The sequence below is a fragment of the Palaemon carinicauda genome, chromosome 40, assembly GCF_036898095.1.
Source record: "Palaemon carinicauda isolate YSFRI2023 chromosome 40, ASM3689809v2, whole genome shotgun sequence".
NCBI classification, from domain to species: domain Eukaryota; kingdom Metazoa; phylum Arthropoda; class Malacostraca; order Decapoda; family Palaemonidae; genus Palaemon; species Palaemon carinicauda.
Window position 1 is genome coordinate 49,797,917 of NC_090764.1, and position 12,215 is coordinate 49,810,131.

Below are 12,215 nucleotides of genomic sequence, written 5' to 3' on the forward strand. Positions count from 1 at the left end.
AGAGACTGTGCAACCTGCTACAGTATGCCCTCTCCTTTTTCGCGGGTTCTTTCTTTGCAGTTTCGGTTTTACGCGACCAAGAACAACGCAATACCTATTAAATAAAAATTCTCATAATCACGATAAATTTCCCGTTGCGCAATGATTTCAAATAGCCCGCGCTCCTTTACATTGAGAGTGCTGCGCGCCACTACCTATCTCTCCACCCAGATGGTCTTAGCTCTCTCTGTATAACCCAAGGTATACCTGTAATTGTTTAATTAACATAAAGAATCTTGTTTAGTTTGTTTTTTATTCTTATTTTCATGGTAAGCATGCGAAGGAGCAACTATTGTAAGGTTGTGTAAAATACTGTATAATATGGAATCAATATTTTTATTATCTAAAGATGTCCAACAAAAAGTCGGAAATGATGTAAGGTTAAGAGTCGTAATGAGGGGTGTTACTTATAAACCCAGGATGCCTACCATATGATTGCGTTCGGTAAATGCATTTCAAACAGGGTAAATATTGACCCAGAGGGTGAAAGGGATGGATCATCAGTTGCTGTTCTAAGACACTGACATGGATCCAAATAATTCTTCTGCCATTTCTTCAGATGATTTAAAAATGTTGGGATGCCTGTCATCCATCATCTCATTATTGTAGCCATCTGAAGAACATCATGATCATCTCCATACCTGAGTAGCTGAGATTACCATCAAAATATATTACAGTAACATGTACAGTATACGCTATGGATGCTGTACTGTTCTATATGTATTTTATAAAAGTAAGTCCCCTACATATGGTCAACATGTATTCTCAAGAGTGGGTTCTCAAGTCAGAAAGTTCTTATGACCAACACGATTAACTTAGGAACCCTGCTCATAACCCTCAATTGCCTAATTCACGTTGTTTTCAGTCAGCTGATTTTTCTTACAACAGTGACCTGAATTTCAAATATATTGTGAATTCAAAGAATTATTTCTGCATAATTGTATAATTGTAAACACGATTTCATGTCTGAAAGTTCATTAGTCAAAAGTTCTTATCTTGGAGATTTACTATACAGTACATTACGAACATTATTACATACTGTTCCAGTATACTTAGGTAAACAGTACTATACAGTACAAACACTGCATGCAGAGTACATGTACTATAGGTATTTTCACAGCAAAAAAAAAAAAAAAAGAGAAGAGAGAGAGAGAGAGAGAGAGAGAGAGAGAGAGAGAGAGAGAGAGAGAGAGAGAGAGAGAGAGAGAATGGGGATATTAATGCAGTATGGTACTGACTATACTGAGGAGTTTTTAAGGACAATCAGTGTACAGTAATTTCATGTGTGGGTATTGTTAGCATAAAATTTCTTTAACAACTACAGGTTTTAGATCTCCTACCATCCACATAATTCCTTATTTATAGGGGGGGGGGGGGGGTTACTGGCAGATAGAGGGCCAACTATATACAGCATATTTTTAAGGTGTCAATATAGTTAGATGGATTATGGAATCCATATTGCAGAGTATTACATATTTGCATTTCTTATTAGATTTTTATTCATTTTTACAAAACACTGTCGTAAGATAAAGAGCATCTGTATAGGAAAAATTTAAATAATTGCTCTCTGATGCCTACAAACAATGACAGGAAACTAAAACTGTAGATGTAAAATTACATACGTGCAAAACATTAAGCTTTGTAACATAATCAATTATTCTCTAATCACAAGCTGAATCCAAATATTACCTTGATGGGTGTTAAGTGCTGAAAATGTCTGTGAGGATGAGCTATTATTTGCATCAATGAAAATGAAGGTCCTGCATAAACTCGAAGCTCCTTCTTCTGATCTGTTGTTAACACACACCTTCCAGAAGAACTGTTTTAAAAAAAAAACCATTAACTCTTCATGACCCAGCATCCTCATATAAGTACAGTATATTTCAATCATGTCTCAACATTTATTAAAATAAATACAGTACAGTATACTGTACAAAAAAAAAAAAAGGAGTAATTTATCTTTTTTCTAGTTATAGAAAACTAAGTCCTTTAAAATAGAGAACGAACATGCTTTCAACAGAATTGGAATAACCGTTGAATTTGTTAAAGGTAGTTAATTACAGGTGGAGAGTGCGGGTGAGAAGCCTCAGCCCTCCCCTGTTGGAAGCATTTCCCTTTAGACCTTTGGCTCAAGGAAGTTTGGCTATAAAGGACTCAGATTTGTAAAGCTGGGAAAAATATGAATTACTTTTAAAATTTGTTATTTCTTCCTAACTACCTTTCATCCTTTAAAATAGGGAAACTTACCAGCCACCCGTTGAGATACTACCGCTAGAGAGTTATGGGGTCCTTTGACTGGCCAGACAGTACTACATTGGATCCTTCTCTCTGGTTAAGGTTCACTTTCCATTTGCCTACACATACACCGGATAGTCTGGCCTATTCTCCTCTGTCCTCATACATCTGACAACACCAAGACTAACAAACAATTCTTCTTTCTTCAAGGAGTTAACTACTGCACCCTAGTTGTTCAGTGGCGACTTTCCTCTTGGTAAGGGTAGAAGAGACTCTTTAGCTATGGTAAGCAGCTCTTCTAGGAGAAACAAACTCCAAAATCAAACCTTTGTTCTCTATTCTTAGGTAGTGCCATAGCCTCTGTACGATGGTCTTCCACTATCTTGGGGTAGAGTTTTCTTGCTTGAAGGTACAATTAGGCACACTATTCTATCTTCTTTCCCTTCCTCTTGTTATTTTGAAGTTTTTTATAGTTAATATATGAAAGATTTATTTTAATGTTATTGTTCGTAAACTTCTCTTTTAGTTTATTTACTTATTTCCTTTCCTCACTGAGCTACTTTCCTTGTTGGGGCCCCTGGGCTTATAACATCCTGGATTTCTAACTAGGGTTGTAGCTTAGCAATTAATAATAATAATAATAATAGTAGTGGGCAAGAAGTCCACCTAGAACTGAATTTGGTTGGTTCTTTTCATTTCCTGGATCTGTCAATCTGCCTCGTCATTCTGGAGCAAAGGAAATGAGTCCAGCAACCTACAATCTATCATAGGGATGAATAGTTGATATGGATTAGCCTGTACAAGATTGGAATGTGGTCAGAGAGATCCCTTCCCCTGTGAAGGGATAGCAATCCAGAATAATATACCCAGTGTATGATGATAAATGGGTTGGTATACATTCCATCATCCTCCAGCTCATCTAGGAATGATGAGGGAGATACTTATCTAGATTATAAAGAATAGGGCTCAAGATACAAGATGATAGAAAGGCTTTTTTTGTCTTTGTTGGTGATTTTAATGATCACCATAGGGAGTGGTTAAGTTCTATGTCTTCTACCGATCGCCATGGCTTAAGAGCTTTAGACTTTGCCTTGGAATCAAGCTGTGAGCAAATCATAAATGAAGCTACTCACAGGTCTGGTAATTGCTTGGACCTCGTATACACTGACTCCCCTGGCGTTATAACTAGTAAGGTTGGTTCTCCAGTCGGGACATCTGATCATGCCTTGATTTCATTATTAGTGAAGACTGAGCAGCCTGTCCCTGATATATCATATTCTTGTAAAATTTATATGAAATCCCAAGCAGACTGGAATGGGATTTTGCATGATCTTTTCTGCTTGAATTGGTCACAATTATATAATAGTGCAGATCCTGTTGTCCCTTTGAATGAGAATCTAGTCAACATAATTGATAGGCGTATCCCTTCTCATGTGCTAAGGTACCGAGTGAAGGACAAACCGTGGTTCAATGATGATTGTAGACGTGCTTATTTGGAGAAGCAGGAGGCCTATCACCTTTGGAAGGGTAACAGATCAGATTTGACCTGGAACAACTATACTCAACTTCGAGCTTTTGCTCAGAGAGTTTATGCCTCAACTGAAAAGGAGTACAATTTAACCATAAAAGAAACCCTTTCTGGTACAACTCAGGAACATAACTGGTGGTCTACCCTTAAATCTGCACTCTTTGGTGTAGATGCAACAGTTCCTCCTTTACTTAAACCAGATGGCTCAGTCACTCACTGTCCAAAGGAAAAGGCAACCCTTTTGGCTGATGTTTTTGACAGTAAACAGAGTAATGAAAAACTTGAACTTCCACATTCCTGTTTTCCTGAGGGTAAACTAACTAGTTTAGCTTTTCGATCTCGTGAGATTAAAGCTCTGTTGATGGACCTTGATGCTTATGGAGGTGTAGACCCGAATGGTATTTTTCCTTTGTTTTTCATAAAGACAGCAGATTTCTTAGCCCCAAAGTTATCTGTTATTTTGCGCAAGTTAGCAAGAAGAGGAGCTTTTAGCAATTGTTGGAGAATTGGTAATGTTACTCCTCCATGTAAATGTGTTTGTGGTAGCTCAAGTCCCACTGATTACCACCCAATTTCCATAACTCCCATATTATCTAAAGTTTTTGAACGTCTTCTGGCAAAACGTCTTAATAGGTTTGCTGAAGGTAATCATCTACTCCCTAATTTGCAATTTGGTTTTCGTAAAGGCTTTGGAGCATGTGATGCCCTTCTTACAATCTCCAATGCTCGTCAGGCTGGGAGGAGAGAGAGGAAAAGTCCCCTTTTGTCTCTTTTTTTACGTTGGCTACCTACTAAAATTGGGGGGAAGTGCCTAAATAGATAGAATAGTGTTGATTTTTCTCTTTTCAAGCTTTTGTATATTCCCACAATCTTTCTCTCACATTCTGATATCAATATACTATTTCTATAAAATGTTATTTTTATTAATAAAATAAATTTTTGAATATACTTACCCGGTGATTATATAAGCTGCAGCTCTGCTGCCCGACAGAAAAACTCTACGTTCAAAATACGCCAGCGATCGCTATGCAGGTAGGGGGTGTACATCAACAGCGCCATCTGTCGAGCAGGTACTCAGTACTCAATGTAAACACAGAACCAATTTTCTCCTCGGTCCACTGGGTCTCTATTGGGGAGGAAGGGAGGGTCCTTTAATATATAATCACCGGGTAAGTATATTCAAAAATTTATTTTATTAATAAAAATAACATTTTTCAATATTAAACTTAGCCGGTGATTATATAAGCTGATTCACACCCAGGGGGGTGGGTAGAGACCAGCATTACTTGTTTACATTATTATGAGCTAAGTATTTTGTATTTCATTTTAGCAGTTATTCAAAATAACAAACATAAAATAAATAAGTACCTGGTAAGGAAGTCGACTTGAACAATTTCTCTGCCTTTTTAAGTACGTCTTCCTTACGGAGCCTCGCGATCCTCTTAAGATGCTGAGCGACCCCTAGGATCTGAAGTATCAAGGGTTGCAACCCATACAACAGGACCTCATCAAAACCTCTAATCTAGGCGCTTCTCAAGATATGACTTTGACCACCCGCCAAATCAAGTAGGATGCGAAAGGCTTCTTAGCCTTCCGGACAACCCAAAAACAATAATAAAACATTTCAAGAGAAAGATTAAAAAGGTTATGGAATTAGGGAATTGTAGTGGTTGAGCCCTCACCCACTACTGCACTCGTTGCTACGAATGATCCCAGAGTGTAGCAGTTCTCGTAAAGAGACTGGACATTCTTAAGATAAAAAGACGCGAACACTGACTTGCTTTTCCAATAGGTTGCGTCGATTATACTTTGCAGAGATCTATTTTGTTTAAAGGCCACGGAAGTTGCGACAGCTCTACTTCGTGTGTCCTTACCTTCAGCAAAGCTTGGTCTTCCTCATTCAGATGGGAATGAGCTTCTCGTATTAACAGTCTGATAAAATAGGATAAAGCATTCTTTGACATAGGCAAAGATGGTTTCTTAACTGAACACCATAAAGCTTCAGACGGGCCTCGTAAAGGTTTAGTTCGTTTTAAATAGAACTTAAGAGCTCTTACAGGACATAAGACTCTTTCTAGTTCGTTTCCAACCATACGATAAGTTTGGAATATCGAACGATATTGGCCAAGGCCGAGAAGGCAGCTCGTTTTTGGCTAGAAAACCAAGTTGTAGAACATGTAGCCGTTTCGGATGAGAATCCGATGTTCTTGCTGAAGGCATGAATCTCACTGACTTTTTTAGCTGTGGCTAAGCATACCAGGAAAAGAGTCTTAAAGGTGAGATCTTTCAGGGAGGCTGATTGTAGCGTTTCGAACCTGTCTGACATAAGGAATCTTAGTACCACGTCTAAATTCCAACCAGGTGTAACCAAACGACGCTCCTTCGTGGTCTCAAAAGACTTAAGGAGGTCCTGTAGATCTTTATGTTGGAAAGATCTAAGCCTCTGTGACGAAAGACTGATGCCAACATGCTTCTGTAACCCTTGATAGTGGGAGCTGAAAGAGATCGTTCTTTCCTCAGATATAAGAGGAAGTCAGCTATTTGAGTTACAGGGGTACTGGTCGAGGATACGGATACTGACTTGCACCAGTTTCGGAAGATTTCCCACTTCGATTGGTAGACTCTAAGGGTGGATGTTCTCCTTGCTCTAGCAATCGCTCTGGCTGCCTCCTTCGAAAAGTCTCTAGCTCTCGAGAGTCTTTCGATAGTCTGAAGGCAGTCAGACGAAGAGCGTGGAGGCCTTGGTGTACCTTCTTTACGCGTGGCTGACGTAGAAGGTCCACCCTTAGGGGAAGTGTTCTGGGAACGTCTACTAGCCATCGAAGTACCTCGGTGAACCATTCTCTCGCGGGCCAGAGGGAAGCAACTAGCGTCAACCTTGTCCCTTCGTGAGAGGCGAACTTCTGCAGTACCTTGTTGACAATCTTGAACGGAGGGAATGCATATAGATCTAGATGTGACCAATCTAGTAGAAAGGCATCTATATGAACTGCTGGGTCCGGGATTGGTGAGCAAAATATTGGGAGCCTCTTGGTCATCGAGGTTGCGAAGAGATCTATGGTTGGCTGGCCCCAGGTGGCCCAAAGTCTCTTGCATACATCCTTGTGGAGGGTCCATTCTGTTGGAATTATTTGTCCCTTCCGACTGAGACAATCTGCCATGACATTCAAGTTGCCTTGGATGAACCTCGTTACTAGTGATATGTCTAGACCTTTTGACCAGGTGAGGAGGTCCCTTGCGATCTCGTACAACGTCAGAGAGTAGGTCCCTCCTTGCTTGGAGATGTACGCCAAAGCCGTGGTGTTGTCCGAGTTCACCTCCACCACTTTGCCTTGAAGGAGAGACCTGAAGCTTTTCCAGGTCAGACGTACTGCCAGAAAGCTCCTTGCAGTTGAAATGCATTGTCCTTTGACTCGAGTTCCATAATCCCGAGCATTCCCGACCGTCTAATGTCGCACCCCAGCCTACGTCCGATGCGTCCGAGAAGAGAGAACGTGGTTGGGAGTCTGAACAGTTAGGGGAAGACCCTCTCTAAGGTTGATATAGTCCTTTCACCAAGTCAGACAAGACTTTATCTTTCCGGAAACCGGGGATCGAGACCGCTTCTAGCGTCTTGTCCTTTTTCCAGTGAAAAGCTAGATGGTATAGAAGAGGACGGAGGTGTAGTCTTCCTAGCGACACAAATTGATCCACGGATGACAGTGTCCCTACCAGACTCATCCACAGCCTGACTGAGCAGCGTTCCTTCTTCAGCATCTTCTGGATGGATAGCAGGGCTGGGGGCTGATCGTCTTGTTCAGCAACGTCCTCATCAGAGGGTTCCTCATCCGAAACTGATGAGGAAACGGCAACGGAGTGGGCAACGTCTGACTCGCTGAATCCGGTCGCACCGGTGGATGCGTGACGGAGCCGGACGCAATATCAATGGAACTGCTGCACAGTCTGTGAACTGTCAACAACCATGGATGCGCGAGGAAGTACAGCGTCAACCCGAAACTGTCTAGACCGTCTGGGTTGTGCAGTCAACACCCTACCGGGTTGCTGAGGTTGACGCACTGCGTCACAACAAGTCACCTCTGCTGGTTGTTGAACGTCCTGAACGTCAACAACCACCTCCGAGCGTCGCTTAACGTCAACGTGCGACTGGCAACCCACACTGGGTCGCATCGGTGGAGGAACCACCCTCAACTGGCAGACGCGAGTAGGTTACCTCAGCGTCAACAGGGCGCACAAGCCGACCAGTTGGAAGGTTGTTGGCCAGAAGGAGGAACCACCTCAACTGGCAGACGCGAGTAGGTTTACCTCAGCGTCAACAGGGCGCACAAACCGACCGGTTGGAAGGTTGTTGGCCAGAAGGAGGAACCACCTCAACTGGCAGACGCGAGTAGGTTACCTCAGCGTCAACAAGGCGCACAAACCGACCGGTTGGAAGGTTGTTGGCCAGAAGGTTCTTCTCCGCATTTAAGTCCTCTATCAAGGATGCAAGCTTGGACTGCATGGCTTGCAGCAAAGCCCATTTAGGGTCTACGGGAGCAGGTGTGGCAACAGACAGGGGTTAGCGACTGAGGCGGAACCGTTTACCATCCCTGAAAGCCTTGTTATGTGTGACATAATAGTACAGCAAAACTTCAAAGGCTTGACAAAAGCTGAGAAGTTGACCTGTAAACAACTTGGAGCGTCTCCTGGCTAGGCGCCAGGGAGAGTCTACCAGAATTGAGAAGTCTATCTGGGCAGAGGCATGAACTCCCAAGCCGAGAACTTCTCTCGTGTCATATCAGACTCTCGCTCTATAAGCCAGTTTAAAAGAAGGGAAATCAAAGGCTGTATCCCTAAAAACTCCTCCTGGTGCAAAAACCAGTCGCCTAGCCAACGTAACGCTCTCTAGGAGAGCGGAGAGAGCACTAGCTTAAAAACAACGGCTTCGAAGTAGCTAGGGCCTAGTGTAAGTTCTGACATTTAGGCGAACGAGGAGCAGCAGTTACAAGATCCGGACGAAGATCCTTAAAAAAATCATCATGATTTAATTAAAGTCCATAGGAGGCTAAGCAGCTTAAGGCTCCTCTCCATCTGACAGAGTCCTCAAGAGAATATCAGTAGGAGGGAGAACAGCAACTTCCTCATCCACAGGAACCTTGTCCGATAAAAGCTAGGTTACCTCAGTGAGTCTCTCACTGGTGTATAAGTAGCAGACCAGAAGGCAACGTCATGTAACTGCTTGACAGTCTGTGAACTGTCAACAACTGAACTGTCAACCACAACAGGTGTGTGAGGACGTACAGTGTCCACTCGAGACTGCTTTGACTGTCTAGACTGAGCAGTCAAAACAACTCTAGAATGCGGAAGTTGACGCACCGCGTCAAAACAAAACAACTTACTGTTGTTGTACCTCGCGAACGTCAACGGAAGATTCCGTGCGTCGCTGAACGTCAACATGCGGCTGGCAGGGTACACTGGAACGCATGGGTGGCGGGACTCTCTTGGAGTGCGGGAGAAGGTCGCCTCAGCGTCCACAGGACGCACAACCGTGGTTGGTTGTAGGCTAGAGGTTGGTGCACGTGTCAACCTTCTCCGCACGAAAGTCCTGCATCAATGACGTTAACTGAGACTGCATGGTCTGCAGCAGGAGCAGGTGCGGCAACAGACGGGTGTGACTGCCTGATGCGGTACCGCTTTGCCTCTCTTAGGAGGTGAGCAGTCGTCGGAAGACTGCAGCGAGTCCGAACTGACCCAGTGGCTACAACTGGGCCGTTGGACTTGCGCGGAAAAGGACCGACTTGCGCTTAATAAGCCGCGAGACCTTGGTCCATGGTTTCTTACGAGAAACCTCTTCCGCAGACGAGGAATAAATGGGCTCTCTCGTCTTAGAGTGGGTGGGGCGATCTTGGGTAGATACGCCCGAAACCACAGAGGGAAAACGTCTGTTCGTTGATCAAGGCCTCTCGAACCCATAAGTCGTTCGACATTACTTCTCCCCTGGGCTTGGGAGCTTGCAAGAGGTCCCGGACTAGGTGAACGACAGGCACGAACAGACGAACCCTCCGGACGCTAACACTGTAACACTTTGCGCATATCACTTTATCGATTTTCTGTTTTGCACTTATTTCACTGAAATCGAAACTTTTACTGATTTCTACCTGAAACACGCAATTCTACCCTTCATTAAAAAGGTAGTAATTGCGAAATCAGTCGTATAATGCAAGCTCATTAATACCAGCAAAAAAAACAGAAAACATATTTAAAGATAAAAAAAAATCAGTGGCTGGGAAAGAGACTAAACACTAGTTCATATAACTACGTTTTCAATCTCTCACCGCACATAGCCTGGGGACGAGAATAAAAAACTAAAAACGTTTTATCCTTCCTCCCCGTACAGCGACTAGGGACGAGAGCAACTCGAGAAAAACGTTACCCGCTTGAACGGAACGTTTTCTCTCCTCTCTCTCCCTCCGTCTCTATCTCTCTCTCTCTTTCTCTCTTGATTTCGCACCTAAGAGAAGAGCCCAATTATATATCGTCAAAAAAACATGTTATTTGACTAAAGGAAAAAACTGAAAGGTTTTCCAAATAAAAAGTTCCTTTAATTTAGAATTTAAAACATTTAAGCTAAGAAAGAATGAACAAAACGTCAGAATCGATTTACTCTTACTGCAAAGTGAAACCGTGATACACTCTCTCTCTATCGTAACGATAGAACGCATGTTGAACGTCCTGAACGTCAACAGCTGCGTAGTCTAAAAAACTAAACGTTAGTTCATCTTTGAAAACAGTACGAAGACTATCAAAGAAATTCTTTCATAAAACATTAAATTTTAAAAAGTTTTAAATTCTTAAAAGGCTAAATACGATATAACGGGCTCAACGTTGATTAACTTCGGTTCCAAGTAAGGACCGCCTACTATCAGGAAAGGTCGCATATAAACAAAACATAAAAATTTATTTTTATATGTTTATAATAAATGGAAAGTTAATCGAAGAGGCCTAATAAAGGCGGAGAGATATAAAATATATAGATCTATAACGTGTTAAGCAAAATTACTAAAAACCTAAACACACTTCCGTCTAAGGGAAGGGGTCGGCCATTTAAAAGTGAAAGAGATTCCATACTCTCCTTGTCACCATAATTAAATCTATCCAAAACGAGTTCAAGTTTTGAGATGAAGATAAAACACCTGCATAGCGAAAGCTCAAAACTAGAAATGTGTACTTCACCAAAAATATGTGAAAACCAATCCAGTAAGCAATAGCGAATTTAGTAGGTCTTGCCGGTGGCACGACAGAGAGAAAATTGGTTCTGTGTTTACATTGAGTACTGAGTACCTGCTCGACAGATGGCGCTGTTGATGTACACCCCCTACCTGCATAGCGATCGCTGGCGTATTTTGAACGTAGAGTTTTTCTGTCGGGCAGCAGAGCTGCAGCTTATATAATCACCGGCTAAGTTTAATATTGAAAAATAACAAGCTAGTGGTCATTTCTAACATCCTTTGGTTACTAATAATTTTAAAATGATATTTTAATTATAAAATAAATTTTTTAATATACTTACCCGGTGAATATATAATAGCTACTACTAGGCGGCTCGACAGAAAACACACTCAAAAACTCGCGAGCGATCGCTATGAAGGTTGCGGGTGTGCCCACCAGCGCCACTATCGGCCAGATACCACTCTTGCATGTAAACAAACCCTTCAATTCTTCTCGTCCCGCTGCGTCTCTATTGGGGAGGAAGGGAGGGCCTTTAATTTATATATTCACCGGGTAAGTATATTCAAAAATTTATTTTATAATTAAAATATCATTTTTAAATATTTAACTTAGCCGGTGAATATATAATAGCTGATTCACACCCAAGGCGGTGGGTAGAGACCAGAGTTAATTAAGTTTACAGCGTATAAGCTAAGAGTTTTTGACGGTTATCAATATAACAAAACCAAAATATATAGGTACCTGGTAAGGAAGTTGACTTAGACGATTACTCTGCCTTATAAGTCTGTCTTCCTCACGAAGCCCAGCGATCCTCTTAGGATGCTGAAAGACTCCCAGGAGCTGAAGTATCAAGGGCTGCAACCCATACAACAGGACCTCATCAAACCCTAATCTGGGCGCTCTCAAGAAATGACTTTGACCACCCGCCAAATCAACAAGGATGCGAAAGGCTTCTTAGCCTTCCGTACATCCCAAAAAACAATATTAAAAAAACATTTCAAGAGACAGATTAAAAAGGATATTGGAATTAGGGTAATGTAGTGGTAGAACCCTCACCCACTACTGCACTCGCTGCAACGAATGGACCCAGTGTCTGTAGCAGTCCTCGTAAAGAGTCTGGACATCTTTTAAGTAAGATAACGCGAACACTGACTTGCTTCTCCAAAAAGTCGCGTCCATAATACTTTGCAGAGATTTATTTTGCTTG

General features: G+C 42.1%; 1 protein-coding gene across 1 annotated transcript in view; it reads right to left on the reverse strand.

Moving 5' to 3' along the window:
- LOC137631765 (DNA damage-binding protein 2-like) overlaps nt 1-12,215 on the reverse strand; it is an 88,189-nt gene that overhangs the window by 21,358 nt on the left and 54,616 nt on the right. Inside the window, exon 8 of the mRNA XM_068363708.1 lies at nt 1,729-1,858. Within this exon, the coding sequence (XP_068219809.1) occupies nt 1,729-1,858 (130 nt within the window). The remainder of the gene's footprint in view (nt 1-1,728; nt 1,859-12,215) is intronic.